Genomic DNA, 22915 nt, shown 5'->3' on the forward strand with positions numbered 1-22915 from the left:
ATGAGGCAGCAATGTTACCCACTGCACCACCGTGCTGCCCTTAAGCCAGCATTTTTATTGCCCATCTCTAATTTCCTTTGGGAAGATGGTGCTGAGTCACCTTCTTCAACCGTTGCAGTCCATGTGATGTAAGTACACCCACAGTGTTGCTGGGGAGCGAGTTGCAGGATTTTGACCCAGCGACTATGAAGGAACAGCGATATAGTTCCCAATCAGGATGGTATGGAGGGGAACTTCCAAGTAGTGTAGTGTTCCATGTATCTGCTGATTTTGTCCTTTTCGATAGTAGCAGTCGTGGATTTGGAAAGAGCTGCTTAAGGAACCTTGGAGTTCTTCAGCACATCTAGTCGATGGTACACATGGCTGCTGTTGTTTTCGGTGATGGAGGGAGTGTGCCTTTGGGGAAGGGTGCCAATCAAGTGGGCTGCTTTGTCAGACGGTGTTGAGCTTTTTGAGTGCTGTTGGAGCTGCACTCATCCAAGCAAATGGAGAGTATTCCATTACGCTCCTGACTTGTAGATGGTGGACAGGCTTGCGGGAGTCAGGGGGTGAGTTACTCATCGCAGGATTCAGCGATGGTGATGCCAATGAATGTCCTGGGGCGATGGTTAGATTCTCTCTTGTTGGAGATGGTAATTCCCTAGCACTTGTTTGGTGTGAATGTTACTTGCCACTCATGAGCCCAAGCCTGGATATTGTCCAGGTCTTGCTTCATTTAGACATGGACTGCTTCAGTATCTGCGGAGTCATGGAGCTGAACATTTGTGTAGTCATCAGCGAACATCCCCACTTCTGACCTTATGATGGAGGAAAGGTAATTGATGCAGCAGCTGAGGATGGTTGGGCCTAGGACACTACCCTGAGGAACAGTGATGTCCTGGAACTGAGATGACTGACCTCTAACCATCACAACCATCTTCCTTTGTGCTAGACAGGACTCCAACCAATGAAAGATTTCCATTGACTCAGCTTTGCTGGGGCTTCTTGATGCCACACTCAATCAAATGTTACCTTGATGTCAAAGGCTGTCACTGTCACTTAAGCTCTGGGATTCAACTCTTTTGTCCATATTTGAATCAAGGCTGGAATGAGGTCAGGAGCTAAGTGACCCTGGTTTATTTGGCTAGTCCAGTTCAGTTCCTCGTCAACATCATCCAAGATGTTGATAGTGGGAGATTCAGCAATGGTTATGCCATTTAATGTCATGGGGAGACGGTTATATTGAAGATAATTGCCTGGCACTTGTGTAGCATCAATGTTCCTTCCATTAATAGGTCATTAATATATCAGAAAAGGCAAGAGACCCAACACTGACCCCTGGAGAACTCCATTGTAAACATTCCTCCAGCACAAAAAACATCCATTAACAACTACTTTCTGTTTCCTATCACTCAGCCAATTTCATACCCATGTTGTCATTGTCCCTTTTATTCCACAAGTTATAACGTTGCTCACAAGTCTGTTGTACGGCACTGTATCAAAAGCATTTTGGAAGTTCATGTACACCACATCAACAGCATTGCCCATAACAACCCTCCACGTTACTTCTTCTTAAAAAAAAAACTCCCAACAAATGAGTTAAACGTGATTGTTCCTTAAGAAATGCTTGCTTTCCTTAATTAAACCAAATTTGTCCATATGAATATTAATATTATCCCAAATTATTGTTTCTGGAAGTTAATCTGACTGACTTTTTTTGTATAGTATAGAATTTACAGTGCAGGAGGCCATTCGGCCCATTAGGTCTTCACCGGCCCTTGGAAAGAGCACCCTACTCTAAGGTGTGGGCTTAGGCCGCAAACTCGATGGGCCAAATGGCCTCCTTCTGCACTGTAAATTCTATGATAATCTATGATACCTCATCCGTTTCAATTTTAAATCTATCTAGTGTATGAATTACGTTAACCTTTACCATGCCACTTCCGGTGGCGGCTATGGAGGAGTAAGTCGCACATTTAGTTGCTCCCGCTCTGGTCGGAATTTTGGACCTTTCCCCCGGACTTTCTTCCAGTTTTAAATGGCAAATTTGAAAGCTGAGGCAATTGGGCACTGTTTCCACGCATCGGTGTATGGAGAAAAGGACCAGAAGTGCACGAAAGGGCAGAAACAATAAGTCAGTAACGAGCTGTGTTGAAGCTGTAACAGGAGACAGTATGGCCGAGGGCCGGACGCCTGGGGTGGCAGCGCAGCGACCAACGGATCCAGTGATGCAGGCCATTCAGGATGGCTTTGCTAGGCAGAAGCAGGAATGCTTGGACCTGATCAAAGAATCAATTGATCGGCTAGAGAACAGACTGGATGCCCAGGACCGGGTGATCCAGAAGGTGGAGAAGGCGCTGCTTGAACAAGAGGAGCATCAAACAGCAGTGGAACTGGAGGTGGGGATGCTTCGGAAACAGCAGAAAAGGCTCCTGGAGAAGGTGGAGTACCTTAAGAATCGGTCCCGCCGGCAGAATCCAAGAATTGTCGGGCTCCCGGAGGGAGCTGAGGGAGCAGATGCTGGGGGAGGGGGCATTCCCCCGACCGTTGGAGGTGGACAGGGCGTACCGGGCGCATGCTAGGAAGCCGCGGGCGGGGGACCCTCCTAGGGCAATGGGGGTGATATTCCACAGGTTCCTGGATAAGGAATGCATTCTTCGGTGGGCCAAACGCACGCGGAGTTGCAAGTGGGATAACAGCATCCTGCGGGTGTACCAGGACCTGAGCGTGGAGGTGGTGAGGGAGAGGGCAGACTTCAACCAAGTCACGGCTATTTTCTTTATGAAGGTGAAGTTCGGTCTGCTGTATCCAGCGCGTCTTTGTGTCACGCATGAGGACCAACATCACTATTTTCAGTCGCCCGAAGAGGCACTGGACTTCGCGAAAAGAAAAGGACTGGTGGGAGTCTGAGAACTCTCGGACTTAGAGACAACTTGTTGGCCTATATTGGGCCTTTTTTTCTGTGTTTTTTCTTTTCTCCCCCTTGGTTTTTGGTGGGTTTTGTTTTCCTGTTTTCAAATTGGTTATGCCTTCTCGTATTGTTTTGTGTCTGTTTTTTGGAGCTCTGCTTAGGGAAAAGGGAGGGGGGGGGGGGGAAAGAGAGGGGTTCTGCTAACGTGGGAGGGACTTCGATGGAAGGTCACTGAGGGGGTCGGGGGTGGGGGCCGCCGTGGGGTGGGCCGGTGGAAGCGCGGCGCATGGGCTGGAGGCAGGCCCAAGAAAGGGGATGGCTGACCAGCAGGTGGGGGAGGGGGCACTTTGCCCCCAACTAGGCTGGTCACCTGGAATGTCAGAGGGCTAAATGGGCCGGTAAAGAGGGCACGTGTGTTTGCGCACCTGAGGGGACTGAAGGCAGACGTAGTCATGCTGCAAGAGACACACCTTAAAGTAGTGGATCAGGTTAGGTTGAGGACAGGCTGGATTAGTCAGGTTTTCCACTCAGGACTGGATACAAAGACTAGAGGGGTTGCAATTCTGATTAACAAGCGGGTGGCATTTGAAGTGGGGAGAATAGTCTCGGATGTGGGAGGTCAATATATCATGGTTAGTGGCAAGCTGCAGGGGATGATGGTAGTGCTGGTCAATGTATATGCGCCAAATTGGGACGGGGATTTTATAAAGAGGGTGCTATGGAAGATTCTGTACCTGGATTCGCACAGGCTGATTATGGGAGGGGATTTTAACATGGTTATTGACCCAGGCCTGGACCGGTCATGCTCAAGAACGGGTAAGATGCCAGCAATGGCAAAGGAGCTGAAAGGGTTCCTGGAGTAGATGGGGTGGGGGGGTGGGGGGGGGGGGGTGGATCCATGAAGATTTAGGCAGCCGAGGGCCAAGGAATTTTCTTTTTACTCCCACGTACACAAGGTGTATTCCCAGATAAATGTCTTTGTCGTGGGTAGGGCCCTATTGGCAGGGGTGGTGGACACAGGGTATTCGGCGATTACGATCTCGGACCATGCTCCGCACTGGGTGGACATGCAGGTTAGTATGGATAGCAAGCAGTGCCCGCAATGGAGGTTGGATGTAGGGCTATTGGTGGACGAAGCAGTGAGCGAGAGGCTGAGGAAGTGCATGCTGAACGACCTGCAGGTAAACGATACGGGGGAGGTCTCAGCAGCGATGGTCTGGGAAGCGCTGAAGGCAGTGGTGAGAGGAAAGCTGATCTCGATCCGGGCTCACAGGGGCAGGACGGATGGGCAGAAACGGACCAACTGGTAAAAGAGATTCGAGTGGGTAGGAGATATGCGGAGGCTCCAGAGGCAGGGCTTCTAAGGGAACGCCGGAGACTACAGGCGGAATTTGGTTTGTTAACCACCACGCGGGCAGTGGAACAGCTCAGAAAGGCGAAGGGGGTGATTTACGAGCACGGGGAGAAGGCCAGCAGGATGCTTGCACAGCAGCTCAGAAAGAGGGAGGCAGCTAGAGAAATAGGGAAAGTTATTGACGGGGATGGGAACTTAGTTGGGGACTCGGCGGGGGTGAGCAAAACCTTTCGGGATTTGTACAGCAGGTTGTACAGGTCGGAACCCCGAGGGGCCGGAGGGGATGAGGCACTTTTTGGATGGGCTGACTTTCCCGAAGGTGGATGGGGAGCTGGTAGAAGGGCTGGGTGCCCCGATCGGGCTGGAAGAGATAGTGGAGGGTCTGAAGGCCATGCAGTCGGGCAAGGCCCCGGGACCGGACAGGTACCCAGTCGAGTTCTATAAAATGTTCTCTGGAATATTGGGGCCGGTGCTGATGAAGATCTTTAACGAGGCCAAGGAAAGGGGGGCTCTGCCCCAGACAATATCACAGGCCATGATCTTGCTCATTCTGAAAAGGGACAAGGAGGCGGAGCTATGTGGGTCTTACAGGCCGATTTCCTTGCTGAACGTAGATGCCAAACTTCTGGCCAGAATTTTGTCCTCCAGGATTGAGGACTGTGTACCGGACGTTATAGTGGAGGATCAGACTGGGTTCGTTAAGGGCAGGAAGCTGGTGGCCAATGTAAGAAGGCTGCTAAACGTGGTCATGAAGCCCCCGGAAGGTAGGGAAGTTGAGGTGGTGGTCGCGATGGACGCGGAAAAAGCCTTTGACCGGGTTGAGTGGGACTACTTATGGGAGGCGCTGGAGCGGTTCGGGTTTGGAAGAGGCTTTGTTGACTGGGCTAGGTTGCTGTACCAGGCTCCGGTTGCAACTGTATGGACAAACAGGACGATTTTGGACTATTTTACACTGCACCAGGGGACGAGACAGGGATGCCCCTCTCCCCACTGCTGTTTGCGCTGTTGATAGAGCCGCTGGCAATTGCCTCAAGGGGCTGGTCCGGGGGGGGAGGGGCGGTGGAGCACAGAGTCTCGCTGTATGCAGATGACCTACTGCTGTACGTCTCAGACCTAATGGAGGAGATGGAAGAAATTATGGGAATTTTAGGGGGATTCGGCCGATTTTCGGGGTATAAGCTCAATATGGGGAAGAGCAAGATGTTTGTGGTCCAGGCGAGAGGTCAGGAGAGGAGAGGCGTCTGGGGGAACTGCCGTTCAGAGTGGTAGGGGACAGTTTCAGGTACTGGGTATCCAAGTGGCGAGGGATTGGGACAGGCTACATAAATTGAACTTGGCCCAGTTGGTGGATCAGATGAAGGAGGATTTCCGGAGATGGGATGCGCTCCCATTGTCTCTGTCGGTAAAAATGACAGTCCTCCCGAGATTCCTATTCGTCTTCCAATGCCTCCCCATCTTCACCCCGCGGTCCTTTTTTAAGCGGATCAATAAGATTATCGTGGGCTCTGTGTGGGGGGGGCAAGTCCCCCCATGTGAAGAGGGCAATGCTCGAGCGGAGTCAGGGGGATGGAGGGCTGGCGCTGCCGAATTTCAGCAATTACTACTGGGCGGCTAACATAGCCATGGTGAGGAGGTGGCTGGTGGGGGGTGAGCCGGCATGGGTGCGCATGGAGGAGGCTTCTTGTAAGGGCACAAGTCTGGGGGCGTTGGTAACGGTGCCTCTGCCGTTCCTGCCGGCGCGGTACTCCATCAGTCCAGTGGTGGTGGCGGCCCTGAGAGTTTGGGGGCAGTGAAGGAGACATGTGGGAGCAGAGGGGGCGTCGTTGTGGTCCCCCATCTGCGATAAACCGGTTCTCCCCAGGGAGGATGGACGGGGGGTTACGAATTTGGCAGAGAGCGGGGTTTGAGAGGAAATGAAAGAATGAAAGTCGCTTATTGTCACAAGTAGGCTTCAATGAAGTTACTGTGAAAAGCCCCTAGACGGCACATTCCGGCACCTGTTCAGGGAGGCTGTTACGGGAATTGAACAGTGCTGCTGGCCTGCCTTGGTCTGCTTTCAAAGCCAGCGATTTAGCCCTGTGCTAAACAGTCCCTAATGGATGGGGGACTTGTTCATAGAAGGAAGTTTCCCAAGTATGAGGGCGCTGGAGGAGAAGTTTGCATTGGCGGGGGGAAATGAATCCGATATTTACAGATGCGGGACTTTCTGCGGAGGCAGATACCAAATTTCCCACTCCTGCCGCTGAGGGGGATTCAGGATAGGGTGGTTTCTAGAGGATGGGTAGGAGAGGGGAGCGTCTCGGACATACATAAAGAGCTTATGGGTTCGGAGGAGTCGCAGACCGAGGAGCTGAAGCGAAAGTGGGAGGAGGAGCTGGGGGGAGTGATAAAGGAGGGCCTGTGGCTGGACGGGTTGGGTACGGTCAATGCGACCGCAACGTGTGCCAGGCTCAGCCGGATCCAATTTAAGGTTGTTCACCGGGCTCACATGACAGTGGCCCGGATGAGCAGATTCTTTGGGGTGGAGGACAGGTGTGCGAAGTGCGCCGGGGGGGGGCAGCGAATCATGTCCACGTGTTCTGGGCATGTCCAAAACTGAGGGGATTTTGGCAGGGGTTTGCTGAAGCCATGTCCACGGTATTAAATACGAGGGTGGCAATGAGTCCATAGGTGGCGATTTTTGGGGTATCACAGGATCCGGGAATCCAGGAGGAGAAAGAGGCGGACGCTCTGGCCTTTGCTTCCCTGGTAGCCCGGAGGCACATATTACTTACATGGAGGGACTCAAAGCCCCCAAAATCGGAGACCTGGCTTTCGGAAATGGCTGGCTTCCTCTGCCTGGAGAAAATTAAGTTCGCCATGAGAGGGTCTCTGTTAAGGTTTGCCCGGAGTAGGCAACCATTCGTCGACTTCCTTGCAGAGAATTAATCGTCAGCAGAAAGGGGGGGGGGGGGGGTTAGATTAGCGTAGTTTAGGGGGGTAAGCAATGGTAGGACCTGTGGGAGAGGGTGGCGGTATTTGCACTATGTTTATATTTTTCTTGTTATGTACATTGTACAGCAACAATCAACAATGCCAAAGAAATATCTCAATAAAATGTTTATTAAAAAACTACTACTTTTTTAGTAGTAAAAACTACTGGGTGCCCTGGGTGGCACCTTCTTCCTTCATAAAGACAGATGCAATTTTCATTTAGTACCTATCCTTTGTGGTCCCTAATCGAATTTACTCCTGCTTTTATCGCCCTTTTATTATTTATATGCCTACAGAACACTTGCGGTTCCCTTCTATGCTAGCTACCTGTTTCTTTTCATACACCCTCTGCTTAACTTATTCACCACTCCTTTGATTTTTTTTAGATTCAGCTTGTTTTTCCAATTATATTTTCTACCTGACATCTGTCAGAAACACATTCAACTTTTTCTTAATTTCTCAACACATTATTCAACATATTCAGTGCTCAAAATTGATCCTATATTGTTGCCAGACAATGAGCGTGATTGAACAGCCTCGTCGCGCCCGACTCGGTGATGTGACGAGGCCATTAAATCTCAGGAGTGGCCTCTTACAAGATTTGTGACGCTTGGTGCACCTCGTGAGATCTAACGAAATCTCATGAGACGTCACCATCTGGATCTCACCCATTAGGCTCATTTAAATAGGTCACGCCCGATTCTCCCGAAGGCCGGGGGCAAACCCCGTGCCTGGGAGACCTCGCCATGGCACCATTTAGCACTGGTATTTCAGACAAAGGCGTAATGCACCTTGGGGGGAGGGGGGGTCTCCCAGGCCATCGGAGGCACCCAGGTAGTTGGGCTCTGGGCAGGGTGGTACCTTGGCAAACTCAATGCCACCCGAGCACCTTAGCACTGCCACTGGAGCACACTGGCAGTGCCTGGGTGCCAGGTTGCTAGTGCCGTTGGGGGAAGCCCTTCTCTAAAGAGGTGGGATGAGGGGGGGGGCTGTAGAGGAGCCCTGAAGGAGGTTTTTGGGGCAGTTGCGGGGGGGGGGGGGGGGTCCGGAAGCCACAGTGTGGTGTCCAGGATGGGGGGGGGGTCAAGTGTTCGGGGCGGCGGCTTTGAAAATGGTGCCTCAGTCTCACTGCAGAAATGAGATACGTCCGGCATTGGCGGGGCACCCAAAAATAGGGTCCCGTTTGATAGTGGGGTTGTTCTCGGCAACTACAAGACCATGCTATACGCGCCCAAAACGGGACTGTTTTTTGTGCGTTAAATCATGCCCAATGTTTCAGGTCCCTGGAGGATCAATGAGGATAAACTAAACATTGATGAATTTATATATTCTTAGTCCTTAGTCAACAAAAATACAGTTGGAGAGGAGACATCCTGACTCTTCTAACAAGGCACGTCCTAAACAGACTATCAAGTGCATCGTACATTGGACAACAAGAAACAGTCTCACCATTACTCAATGGAAGGATTCAATGCTCACTTACTGCAATGACAATTTCTTTCTATCTACAATACATTATAAAAAGAGAAATCAGAAAATGACCAGCACTGGTCAATACTCAATTCCTTCAATAATTTACCCACCTCAGAGAGTTCCACTAGTGATTGATGATCCAGAGATTCGTCAAACCCAACCTGTTTTAGATCATTCTTGTAAAAGAAAAATGGATAGTCAAAGATTAAACTTAAAAATAACATTTCAAAGCCTCACAGTTAATACAGCTGTAAAAAAAAAAAAGAGAACAAATACAAGACTCTTGTCAGGATGCAATAGGATTTCACTCCTACCATTGTAAGGTGCAAAGCAATGGGCCAATGTCACACAGCAATAGAAGAATTCTCCAAAAGCAACAGAACATTATTAACTGTATCTCCACAGATGATTGTACTTCCACAATGTTAGTCGAGCTCCCTCGAATTATTAGGCTCACTACATCATCTCACTGAGCATCTAGTGTTAGTATTTATTTTTGAACTGCACCCCACACCACCAAATCTCTTCAAAGTGCAGATTTCCTTTGGGCTACATTTCTAAAGCGGGGGGGTTGACGACAAGAAGATAGGCCAAATGGCTTCATGTGCTTTACTATTCTATGATGCCATGAAAACAGAATATCCACTCTGAAGGACAGGGATGTTTAATTAAAGTCCTCTACAACATCCACGCTTTGCTATTAATGAAAAGGTATCGATGGATGGCAGTGAGGAATTCCAATTCGGATGCATCGCTTGTGTTTCTAACCTCAGTCAGTCCACGGTGGAGAAATGCCAAAGATTTCACTCACAAGAGGAGGAGAAAAAAATACAAGAAAGCTTAAGCTACTCTCTGGAACCCCAACCCCATACTGGTTGCTTACAGAGCAGCATTGACAGATGCTTGGAAACAGGTAGCAACATATTGGATTTGGTACCTCTCCCATGTTGTTATTTTTTTCCCGTACCAGCCTCCCCGAACAGGCGCCGGAATGTGGCGACTAGGGGCTTTTCACAGTGACGTAATTTGAAGCCTACTTGTGATAATAAGCGATTTTCATTTCATTTCATTTTTTGGAGATAAACCTAGACAGTACAATCAAATAGCCATTTGACCACAAGACAAAGCATCAGGGCCAAGTTGATCTTGTCCTGGCACACCATCCACACACTGATTCATTTCTACCCCCCCCCAACCACTTTCAATGCTCTCCAAAAGGCCTTTTGCCACTGTGAAGAACATGATTAACACACAAATGTAAAATAAAATTTTGGGCTGCTTGAATTTCTGGAGTTCTCCCAACTAGCTATTCCATTCGAAAACTGATTAAAACCCCATTCCAGGGATGGCTGTAGGTTGGACCGTTAGGCAATCAGTCTTGAAACTGTAATCAGAACACTGACCTCCAAGGTTTGGCTGAGTTGGCTCCATTCATTCATCTTTTTTCTGAAGAAGTCCGCATTCTGCTTTTTACATTCTGCTTTTGCCTTTGCTGTAATGAGATTGGCATCTGTTTCCAATAAATCCCTTAAAACAAGACAATACATTATACTTGCTGAAATGTCATTCCACTCAGGCCAAGTGATGCCAGTACTGGTGAATGGTACATTTTGTCGTTCTTTGCAGAAGGGTCACCATGCAGCATTGATGTAGGTACAACTCCTATTCGAACAATGTGCCTTGACCCCCAAACCGTTACCATCTTCCTAGAGACCAAAAACCTTTTCTGAAAGGATCTGAATTCCCAGTGACTGATTCAAAGGATCACCTGATAAGATTTCACATTTTTAGACTTTTACTGCCACAAGTACTTAAAATCAATATCAAGCAAACATTGATACAAAAGCAAAATACTGTGATGCTGGAAATTTGAAACAAAACAAAATGCTGGAAATACTCAGCAGGTCAGACAGGAGAGAACCAGAGCTAACGTTTCATGTCAATGACCTTTCATCAGAACTGACTAAAATATTCGTATGAAGGGGAGTCCCGATGAAAGGTCATCAACATGAAAAGTTAACTCAGTTTCTCGCCACACATGCTGCCTGACCTGCCGTGTTATTCTGGTATTTTTTGTTTTGAGTAAATATATATATTTTTTAAGTACCCAATTCTTTTTTTTTCAAATTAATGGGCAATTTAGCACATCCAATTCACCTGCCCTGCACATCCTTTGGGTTCTGGGGGGTGAGACCCACGCAGACACAGGGAGGATGTGCAAACTCGACACAGACAGTGACCCGGTGGCGGGGTTAAACCGGGGTCCTCAGCGGCGTGAGACAGCAGTGCTAACCACTGCATCACCCGAGTAAAGATAAATATATCTGTTGCTTACTAAGTGAACTGCCGAAAAGATTTTGCCCCTTAACTTCCTAACACTATGTTTATACATTACACTGCACTCTCCGAATAATTGTAATCTTTACAGGAACCAGTCGTTTAAGAAAGGATACACTTTCATTGGAGGCGGTACAGCAAAATAATAATAATAATAATAGCTTGTCACAAGGAGGCTTCAATGAAGTTACTGTGAAAAGCCCCTAGTCGCCACATTCCGGCACCTGTTCGGGGAGGCCGATACGGGAATTGAACCCGCGCTGCTGGTATTGTTCTGCATTACAAGCCAGATGTTTAGCCCACTGTCCTAAACCAGCCCCTTCACTAAAGTTCACTAAATCTGTGCCTGGGATGAGGGGGTTGTCCTATGATGATAGATTCAGTAAATTGGGCTTTTATTCTCTAAGGTTTAGAAAAATGACAGGCTATTTCATTAAAACCTACAAAATTCTGAAGGAGCTTGGTAGGTAAAGAGATTGCTTCCACTGGTCAGGGATCAAAAACGCTGGGGCACAGTCTCGGGATAAGGGGCCAATCATTTAGAACTGAGGAGGTCAAATTACTTCACTCAAAAGAGTTCTGAATCTTTGGAATTCTCTGCCGCAGAGTGTGATGGATGCTTGAAGGGAACTGGCTATTTCAGATAGGTAGAAGGGTCATTAATTTAGCCCAGATTAAAATCCATTTTAAAATGGATTTCATCATAAAACTTCAAGCATAACTTAGATTACAAAAACACACAGCTTGCAGGATTTGCAGTGGCAAAAGTACAGAATTTGAAACATCTAAAAACTAGCTAAAGCTTATGCAACATTTTATTGAAAAGTTAAATTGACATTATAAACTGTCCATTGTTCTAATGAACAGAATTGCAAAGGTTATGCAGCCGTACCACAATCTGATAACGGTCGCCATGACTACATGGACCCAACATTGTTCAGAATACAGATAATATCGCAGTCAGCAGTGAAACCAGTAAAAACTAGAATTGATTAAAAGAATATATCACATTCTAATACAGGACAAGCATCTAAAAAGCAACATGTCTTCAGAAATGTTGCTTATTGATGATTGACAACTGACCATCCAACCAACTGCATTTAAGACCCATCCAAGCCAATCAGCACATTCCAAGGGTAGGAACAGATGGAGTCAGACTGATAACATTCTCTTTAAACATAGAGGTCCGGGCATACATTTTCCATCCAGAATCACTCCATACCTTTTACCTAACTATTTGCTATCCTTATTTCGTATTTTCATATTTCCATTCTAACTCTTAAAGTCTGCGCAAGCTGTTTTGCTTTGAGCAAAGAACCATTACTGTATTTTGAAAGTTAAATCTGCTTGTAAACCATTAAGCCAAATATATCTCTTAAAGTCTTTTGCTGGCAAGGGCTTTATTGAGAACATTTGATTTGTAACCACAAGAAGATTTCAGTCTCTCAATTATAATCAATAGACACAATAAAAGATTTTTATTTCGCATCCGAGAAGTGTAACTTAAATTCTACTGAGTTTTGAAGTGTATAAGAGACTACACTTCAACCGTACGGTAGATTCCTACAATGCTCCATTGTTGAATACATTTAAAGCTGGGATAGACAGGTCTTTGGTCTTTTGGGGAATTAAGGGATTGGGGAGCAGGCAGGAAAATGGAGTTGAAGTACACGATCAGTTCCGATCCTACTGAGTGACAGAGCAGGCTCAGGGGCTGTGTGGTCTAGCCCTGCTTCTATTTCTGGTGTCCAAAGTTACTCCCAGCTTCCAACAGGCTCACTTCTTCCCATTTCACAGAATCGTAACATCCAGCGTCTGTCAAAAATAATTTCCCCTCAGTCTTCTGAGAATCCCTGAACTGACTTCTAAGGACAGCACGATGGCCCAATGTTTAGCACTGCTGCCTCACGCCGCCGAGGATCTGGGTTCGATCCCAGCCCCGGATCACTGTCCGTGTGGGGTTTGCACATTCTCCCCGTGTCTGTGTGGGTCTCACGCGCACAACCCAAAGATGTGCAGGGTAGGTGGATTGGCCATATTGCCCCTTAATTGGGAAAAAATTGGGTACTCTAAATTTATTTAAAAAAAACATGAGCTCATCAAACATTCTGCTGCCCTCAACACACATGAAGTCTCATTCACCCTCTGCTTATATGAACAAAATTACAACATGAATAAACCATTTGACCCCTTGCGCCTGCTCTGCCTTCAATCTAATCATGGCTGATCTTCTGCCGCAACTCCACTTTGCTGCCTACTCCCCTTATTCCTGAATTCCACAAGAGCTCAAATGTCCACCTATGCCAACCTTGAATATATTCAACAAAGGAGTATTCACAACCCACGGGGATAGAGAGCCTGTTGACTACACTGACTCCTCGTCCCAAAAGCTAAGATTTTAAAATGGTCAACCTTTATTTCAAACTCCTTCAAGGCCTCATCTCTCACCTTTGTAATCTCTTCCAGGCCCATAACCCTTTCAGATATCTACACTCATCCAATTCTGCCCTCTCGCACAGCACTCGTTTCCATCACTTCACCATGCCTTTACCTGCTTAGGCCCGGAACTCTAGAATTCCCTCCACTCGAAAACCTATCTCTTTCACCAAACTTTTCACACCTGGCCCAACATCGCTATGTGGCTCTGTGCTAAATTTTGGTTGGTAATACGTAGGATGATTTAATTTATAAAGCTTCTCTGATGTAGTAACGGTTGCTATTGAACACCTCTCAAAGCGCAGCTAAGAAACTCATGCGGTAACAGAACTTGGAAAAGGGTCATGGAAATCTTTCCGACAGGTCCCACAATGTAGCACTTGCAGATCACACAGATACAATGGCTTTGCTGGTGGCTTTGGTTCACCACAAGAGGCTTTTGGCCTCCTGGAGAAAATCGTAACACCCCCTCTGGTGGAGACTGTCATGTAATTATGGGTTTAGATCCTACATTAATAAACCACACAGCACAGCAAATCCTAGCTCGATAACAGTGAGCACACCTGAAGTATAATTATTTGATAGTGATGGGGTAGGGCATCCTGATAGCATGAGAATGTGTTATAAATGCAAGATTTTTCTAATTAGTTCCTGTTCCAATGTCACAATCTTCTGAATGAATTTATGAATCAATAGGCTACAGAATGTGAGATAGAAACCTTTTAAATCAATATTTTTGGCAATCACCTTCTCCAGTTAAATTAATTCATTCATAATGAGCACGGATTTCCAGTGACCGATGAAGTCAAATCAAATTTGATTTTAAATGATACAGAATTCAAACTTGGATTTTCCACAATCCCACCAACCTTCAATAAAAGCCATAAACCAGTGGTTTTCCAATCTGCACTGCAGAAGCATTGCTTCATTTTTAGTTACTGCTGGGTCATACTAGACGAACAGTCAAGGTGATGCACGCAGCTATGGGATATTGATGTTCTCTACAAAGCATGAATTGTGGCATAACAACGGTGTTATCTCAGATAAAAGCACCCCTACCTACACCAGTACAATGTCACAATTTTGTCCACAAACCATCCTCAGGTTAAAACTGAATTTAGTTGAGACAATGATAGCAACATTTAAGCAGCAGTTTAAAATTAATAAAACGTCACAAAGTATTTCAAAGGAGTGTGACCCAATAAAATTTGACAGTCATATTAGCAGATATTAGGGCAGGTCAAGCTTCAAATGGTTTGTTTTAAGGAGCATCTTAAGGGGGAGAAAAAGAAAGAGGCAGTGAGGAAAAAGTAGAGCGATGGAGAGGCTTTTTAAAAAATGAATTTAGAGTACCCAATTCATTTTTTCCAATTAAGGGGCAATTTAGCGTGGCCAATCCACCTAGCCTGCACATCGTTGGGTTGGGGGGCGAAACCCACGCAAACATGGGAAGAATGTGCAAACTCCACACGGACAGTGACCCAGAACCAGGATCAAACCCAAGCAGCAGTGCTAACCACAGTGCCACCCTGTGCACACACGACTGCGTGGCAAAATTACAACTCCATCTACAAGTTTGCTGACAATACGACCATAGTGGGCCGGATCTCGAATAACGACGGGTCAGAATACAAGAGGGAGATTGAGAACCTAGTGGAGTGGTGCAGCGACAACAATCTATCCCTCAATGCCAGCAAAACTAAAGAGCTGGTCATTGACCTCAGAAAGCAAAGTACTGTACACACCCCTGTCAGGATCAATGGGGCCGAGGTGGAGATGGTTAGCAGTTTCAAATTCCTAGGGATACACATCTCCAAAAATCTGTCCTGGTCCACCCACATTGACGCTACCACCAAGAAAGCACAACAGCGCCTATACTTCCTCAGGAAACTAAGGAAATTCGGCACCTCCACGTTAACTCTTACTAACATTTGCAGATGCACCATAGAAAGCATCCTACCTGGTTACATCACAGCCTGGTATGGCAACTGCATGTGGAAAGCGGGCAGCATACTCAAAGGCCTCTCCCACCCGGCTTACTCACTCTTCCAACTTCTTCCATCGGGCAGGAGATAGAAAAGTCTGAGAACACGCACAAACATTCTTAAAAACAGCTTCTTCCCCGCTGTTACCAGGGGCGCGATGCTCCGACCCCCCCACCGGGTCGGAGAATCGCCGGGGGCCAGCGTAAATCCCGCCCCCGCCGTGTCCCGAATTCTCCACCACCGGAGATTCAGCGGGGGCGGGAATCGCGCCACGTCGGTCGGCGGAAATCGCGCCGGTCGGCGGGCCCACCCCCAGCGATTCTCCGGTCCGCGATGAGCCGAAGTCCCGCCGCTGTCAACCCACGCCAGCCGGCATGGATTGAACCACCTTTCGAACGGCGGGACAAGGCGGCGCGGGCGGGCTCCGGAGTCCTGGGGGGGGGCATGGGGCGATCTGGCCCCGGGGGGGGTGTCCCCACGGTGGCCTGGCCCGCGATCGGGGCCCACCAATCTGCGGGCGTGCCTTTGCCATGGGGGCACTCTTTTCCTTCCGCCTTCGCCATGGTCTTCATTATGGCGGAGGTGGAAGAGACCCCCTCCACTGCGCATGCCATGAGCGGCCGCTGACGCTCCCGCGCATGCGTCGCACGACAAAGTCATTTCCCCACCAGCTGGCGGGGCGGAAATCACTCCGGCGCGGGCCTAGCCCCTCAAGGTGTGGGCTCGGCCCCTCAAGATGCGGAGAATTCCGCACCTTTGGGGCGGCGCGATGCCGGACTGATTCTCGCCTTTTTTGGCACCGGTCGGCGGACATCGCGCCGATTGCGGAGAATCCCGCCCCAGACTCCTAAACGACCCTCTTATGGACTGACCTCATTAACACTACACCCCTGTATGCTTCACCCAATGCCGTTGTTATGTAGTTACATTGTGTACCTTGTGTTGCCCTATTATGTATTTTCTTTTATTTCCTTTTCTTTTCATGTACTTAATGATCTGTTGAGCTGCTCGCAGAAAAATACTTTTCACTGTACCTTGGTACGGCATGACAATAAAATCCAAATCCAATAGTAAAAAAGTGAAACTAAACTGGATCGCATGACACACTATCCCTTGAAGGCATGTTACAACTGGGGTGGGGAAGCTCCAAACTGGAGTCATACTTAGCACAAAGGTAGATGTGTTGGAGGCCAATCATCTCAACATAGGAGCATTACGGCAGGAGCTTCACACCATCTGGGATGGAGAATGACACCCCATCCACTACCTTAAATATTCACTCCTTCTACCACTGGCCTAGTGGCAGCAATGTTTACCATCTAGAAGGTACACTGCTGGAACTCGACAAAGCTTTTTCAACAGTACCTGACAAACATAACCTCTACTCCCTAGAAGGAAAAGGCCACCAAGCCCTTGGCAATACTATCACCTGCAAGTTACCCTCATACACCACCCTAACTTGGAGCTATATCTATTTCTATCCTGTTGATGGGTCTAAATCTTGGAACTCCTTCCCAAACAGCACCATGGGTGTACCTACACCACGTGGACAGTTGAAGAAGGCAACGCTCACCACCACTTTTTCAAGGGCAATTAGGGATGAGCGACACCCACATCACATGAACAAAGAACAATAGATTAAATGGTTGTAAGTATAGCAACAGGGTGTGTGAAGTCAATGTTAGAATAATCATGTTCAGACCTGAAAAGAGCAGACTCCCCGGGCGTCATTCTCCGACCCCCCGCCGGGTCGGAGAATCGCCGGGGGCTGGCGTGAATCCCGCCCCCGCCGGTTGCCGAAGTCTCGGGCACCGGAGATTCGGCGGGGGCGGGAATCGCGCCACGCCGGTTGGCGGGCCCCCCCGCTCGATTCTCCGGCCCGGATGGGCCGAAGTCCCGCCGATAAATTGCCTGTCCCGCCGGCGTGGATTAAACCACCTTTTGAACGGCGGGACAAGGCGGCGTGGGCGGGCTCCGGGGTCCTGGGGGGGGGGGGGTTGCCCACCGATCCGCGGGCGGGCCTGTGCCGTGGGGGCACTCTTTCCCTTCCGCCTCCGCCACGGTCTCCACCATGGCAGAGGCGGAAGAGACTCCCTCCACTGCGCATGCGTGGGAAACTGTCAGCGGCCGCTGACGCTCCCGCGCATGCGCCGCCCGGGGATGTCATTTCCGCGCCAGCTGGCGGGGCAACAAAGGCCGTTTCCGCCAGCTGGCGGGGCGGAAATTCCTCCGGCGCCGGCCTAGCCCCTCAATGTTGGGGCTCGGCCCCCAAAGATGCGGAGCATTCCGCACCTTTGGGGCAGCGCGATGCCCGTCTGATTGGCGCCGTTTTGGGCGCCAGTCGGCGGACATCGCGCCGTTTCGGGAGAATTTTGCCCATGAAGTACTATTGTACTTCATGTTTTATGCTGAAAACTGCCTAAGCCTATGAACTTTTACATCCATCAGAGAAAAGAAGATTTGGTGTCAGAGCTGGTATCGAATCTCAAGTCTCAAGGAAAGGGAATTCATTGAATGTTTACAGGAGGGCTTTTTGGAACAGCTTGTGATGGAGCCCACGAGGGAACAGGCCATTCTGGACTTAGTGTTATGTAATGAGCCAGACTTGATTAAAGATCTTAAAGTAAGGGAACACTTAGGAGGCAGTGATCATATTATGGTCGAATTCAATCTCCAATTTGAAAGAAAGAAGGTAGAATCAGATGTAAAGGTATTACAGTTAAATAAAGGTAACTACAGGGGCATGAGGGAGGAACTGGCGAAAATCGACTGGGAGCAGAGCCTAGTGGGAAAGACAGTAGAACAGCAATGGCAGGAGTTTCTGGGAGTAATTGAGGACACAGTACAGAGGTTCATCCCAAAGAAAAGAAAGGTTATCAGAGGGGGGATTCGGCAGCCATGGCTGACAAAGGAAGTTAGGGAATGCATCAAAGCAAAAGAGAAAGCCTATAATGTGGCAAAGAGTAGTGGAAAGTCAGAAGATTGGGAAGGCTACAAAAACAAACAGAGGATAACAAAGAGAGAAATAAGGAAAGAGAGGATCAAATATGAAGGTAGGCTAGCCAGTAACATTAGGAATGATAGTAAAAATTTCTTTAAATACATTAAAAACAAACGGGAGGCAAAAGTAGACATTGGGCCGCTCCAAAATGACGCTGGTAATTTTGTGATGGTAGACAAGGAAATAGCTGAGGAACTAAATAAGTACTTTGCGTCAGTCTTCACAGTAGAAGACATGAGTAATATCCCAACAATTCCGGAGAGTCAGGGGGCAGAGTTGAATATGGTAGCCATCACAAAGGAGAAAGTGCTAGAGAAACTAAGAGGTCTAAAAATTGATAAATCTCCGGGCCCAGATGGACTACATCCTAGAGTTCTAAAGGAGATAGCTGAAGAAATAGTGGAGGCGTTAGTTATGATCTTTCAAAAGTCACTGGAGTCCGGGAAAGTCCCAGAGGATTGGAAAATCGCTGTTGTAACCCCCCTGTTCAAGAAGGGAACAAGGAAAAAGATGGAAAATTATAGGCCAATTCGCCTAACCTCGGTTGTTGGCAAGATTCTAGAATCCATTGTTAAGGATGAGATTTCTAAATTCTTGGAAGTGCAGGGTCGGATTAGGACAAGTCAGCATGGATTTAGTAAGGGGAGGTCATGCCTGACAAACCTGTTAGAGTTCTTTGAAGAGATAGCAAATAGGTTAGACCAAGGAGAGCCAATGGATGTTATCTATCTTGACTTCCAAAAGGCCTTTGATAAGGTGCCTCACGGGAGACTGCTGAGTAAAATAAGGGCCCATGGTATTCGAGGCAAGGTACTAACATGGATTGACGATTGGCTGTCAGGCAGAAGGCAGAGAGTTGGGATAAAAGGTTCTTTTTCGGAATGGCAACCGGTGACGAGTGGTGTCCCGCAGGGTTCAGTGTTGGGGCCACAGCTGTTCTCTTTATATATTAACGATTTAGATGACGGGACTGGGGGCATTCTGGCTAAGTTTGCCGATGATACAAAGATAGGTGGAGGGGCAGGTAGTATGGAGGAGGTGGGGAGGCTGCAGAAAGATTTAGACAGTTTAGGAGAGTGGTCCAAGAAATGGCTGATGAAATTCAACGTGGGCAAGTGCGAGGTCTTGCACTTTGGAAAAAAGAATAGAGGCATGGACTATTTTCTAAACGGTGACAAAACTCATAATGCTGAAGTGCAAAGGGACTTGGGAGTCCTAGTCCAGGATTCTCTAAAGGTAAACTTGCAGGTTGAGTCCGTAATTAAGAAAGCAAATGCAATGTTGTCATTCATCTCAAGAGGCTTGGAATATAAAAGCAGGGATGTACTTCTGAAGCTTTATAAAGCATTAGTTAGGCCCCATTTAGAATACTGTGAGCAATTTTGGGCCCCACACCTCAGGAAGGACATACTGGCACTGGAGAGGGTCCAGCGGAGATTCACACGGATGATCCCAGGAATGGTAGGCCTAACATACGATGAACGTCTGAGGATCCTGGGATTATATTCATTGGAGTTTAGGAGGTTGAGGGGAGATCTAATAGAAACTTACAAGATAATGAATGGCTTAGATAGGGTGGATGTAGGGAAGTTGTTTCCATTAGCAGGGGAGACTAGGACCCGGGGGCACAGCTATAACACATCTTTCCAATGGAGTTTGGATGAGGGGTCGCTAGCAGACTTGGGATTTTGTGTGAAGATGGCAAGGGTAATTGATGAGTATTTGACATTTATTAAAAATGGGAAGGTCTTGCCATCAGTGTTGTGGGAGGCTTTGAAAGTGGTGCTGAGAGGTGAGATAATCTCGCATAAGGTGCAGGTTGAGAAGGAGGCAAGGGAGGAGCGACAGAGACTGTTAGATGAAATTTTGGAGGTTGGTGGCAAGTATTTGGAAGATCCCACCCCAGTGCTTCTGGCCAGGAGGAAGGTACTTCAGACATAGTTCGATCTGTTGTCCACAGGTAAAGTGGTGCGCCAGTTGAGGCGGGGAAAAGGAGCAATGTACGACTATGTTTGTGCTGGTGATAGAGCCTTTGGCCATCATGCTGAGGCAGTCAGATAGGTGGAGGGGGATAGTGAGGGGGCAGGGTTGGAGCATATGGTTTCTCTATATGTTGATGACCTTTTGTGTACCTCAGATATTTACATATATATATATATATAAATATAATCTAACTATTACCAAGCTTTGCAAACAAACAAATCAGGCAAGGTTTGCGGTGTGATTCCCTGTCTGTGCCAAACTAGTTGTTGTCAGGCAGTAAGGCCATTAGAAATGATGTCAGTACCCAGTTTAAGGAAATAAAAGTGAGATGTGTGAGACTTTGGACATTAGACAAATTCCCTGCCAACTTTCATTCTGAAGGCCAAGGTTCACACAAAGACAATAATCACCAGGGAGAGACAGGAATTAACTAATCCGTATGGAACTGTTCCAAGCAAGGAATCAACACATTAAGAAAGAGGGCAGAGAAACGGGCAATGGAAATAAGGGAGTAATAACTCTTCAGCACTCACTTTTCCAGAGACTTTTCCATACTGATGGCCTCGGTCAGCTTCTTTGACAGGTCACGAATTACAAGGGTCTGACTTCTGTTCTCAGCTGCTGTACGGTCAGAAGTCAAATCGTTTATTGCAAGCACAAAGCTGAAAATAGAGGGAGGAAAAATTTAAGCATTCAAGAGGAAAATGTTATCAAGCAGCTGAACAAACCAGGGAAATACCAGATTCAGATCCTGCTGTGTCAGGTTTCTGGTACCTAATCATGGTCGGTGGTAAAATGTTTTATGTCTGGATTGAATTAGAGAACAGATCAGGTTAATCTATTATGACTCAAAATGAAACAGCTTGCCAGCGCTCATTATGTAAGTTCCCCATTGAAGAGCAATGAGTGGTACTAATGAGTTGAGTGGCCGTCTTCTTCTCTGCATGTATTATTTTGTGATTCTAATTTGGTATAGTATTGGAATGTTGGCAGAACCTTAACTCTGCAACAGTCCCCACTACAGAAGGAATGAATCTGGAATAAAATGTGCGCAAACTACATTCCAAGTGTGGATCACTTATTTTGGCCTCCTCCCCTGCCTCACTGGCCACTGATTCTGATAAAACCTTTCAGTTAACTGTTTCATCTCCACAGATGCTGCCTGATTTGCTGAGTATTCTCAGCATTTTCTCTTCTTATCCCACTGGCCTAAAGTCTGATCTACTTGGAAATTGTTGGCAGACTTCGTTTAAAGTACTATTTACGCACAGCTATCTTTGTTAGCTTAGCAATTGACATTCTGTCTATAATCATCTGAAGTTCTTGATGCACTTTTCTGACAAGCTGACTTTTTTCCCCCTTTGCCCTCCTAATATATCTGCCAGACTGGTCTCCCACTGTGAAGATCAACAGGAGCTTTGAGTAATTCTCTTAGGAGAGAGATCAGGATTTTACCCATTTCATTCAGATCATTAAATGTCCAAGACTGTTCTCTCAATCCCACACCAAAAGAAATCCACATAGAAAAGGTTAGGTCAGGATGGTGTTGGAACAACCATACTTGGAGGTTGGGACAGTCTAATCCAAAAACTATAAGCATTGAAGGGGAGAGACAAGAAAAATGGAGAACAGGGGAAAATTAGAAGTTAAAGTCTAAGGGGGGAAAATAATTAAAATATTTGAACAATTAGAAGCCAAGGTGACATCTTAGTCTTTTCAAAGCAGATAATTGAATTAAAGAACTCCTTTCTGTAGTTGAAACAATTTATTAGTTCTGAGGATTATACAAACTCCCCTTTTCACTTCTTCATGTCACCCAGAAAATGGACAGATACAAAATGGCACTGAAACAGACAACTGAACCTAGGAATTTAAATAGGGAAAGATTTTAAACTAGAGTTTGATATCCATTCAGGAATAAATCAAGAGCAGTTAATCGAGTACTAGGCATCGCTCTGAAATGTTTGTACAGCAGGATGAGCCATATATGGCATTAGACCAAGGCATTACGACGTGTGGTATACGCCTTTATGGGCGGCGCGGTAGCACAGTGGGTAGCACTGTTGCTTCACAGCTCCAGAGTCCCAGGTTCGATTCCCGGCTTAGGTCACTGTCTGTGTGGAGTCTGCAAGTTCTCCCCGTGTCTGCATGGGTTTCCTCCGGGTGCTCCAGTTTCCTCCCACAGTCCAAAGATGTGCAGGTTAGGTGGATTAGCCATGCTAAATTGCCCTTAGGTTAGGTTGGGGTTACTGGGCTACGGGGATGGGGTGGAGGTGTGGGCTTAAGTGGGGTGCTCTTTCCAACAGCCGGGGCTGAATGGCCTCCTTCTGCACTGTAATTTCTATGATTTTATACTTGTGACAATATTATTATTATTATTATTATTATTATTATTATTATTAAGCGGTAGCAGCATGCCATGGTAATACAAGAGAGTTCGGAGGAGCGAGGGTTAATGTGGGACGAGAGAATACTACCACCCA

The 22915-nt window shown here is 47.3% G+C and overlaps 1 protein-coding gene across 1 annotated transcript in view; it reads right to left on the reverse strand.

The window, feature by feature from the left end:
* The window catches only part of haus1 (HAUS augmin-like complex, subunit 1), a 57304-nt gene that overhangs the window by 17915 nt on the left and 16474 nt on the right, over positions 1 to 22915 (reverse strand). The window contains exons 4-6 of the mRNA XM_072497486.1: positions 20966 to 21094; positions 10094 to 10217; positions 8801 to 8866 (exon numbers count right to left, since the gene is read on the reverse strand). Of these exons, the coding sequence (XP_072353587.1) occupies positions 8801 to 8866; positions 10094 to 10217; positions 20966 to 21094 (319 nt within the window). The remainder of the gene's footprint in view (positions 1 to 8800; positions 8867 to 10093; positions 10218 to 20965; positions 21095 to 22915) is intronic.

This window comes from Scyliorhinus torazame, chromosome 3 (assembly GCF_047496885.1).
Source record: "Scyliorhinus torazame isolate Kashiwa2021f chromosome 3, sScyTor2.1, whole genome shotgun sequence".
NCBI classification, from domain to species: Eukaryota; Metazoa; Chordata; class Chondrichthyes; order Carcharhiniformes; family Scyliorhinidae; genus Scyliorhinus; species Scyliorhinus torazame.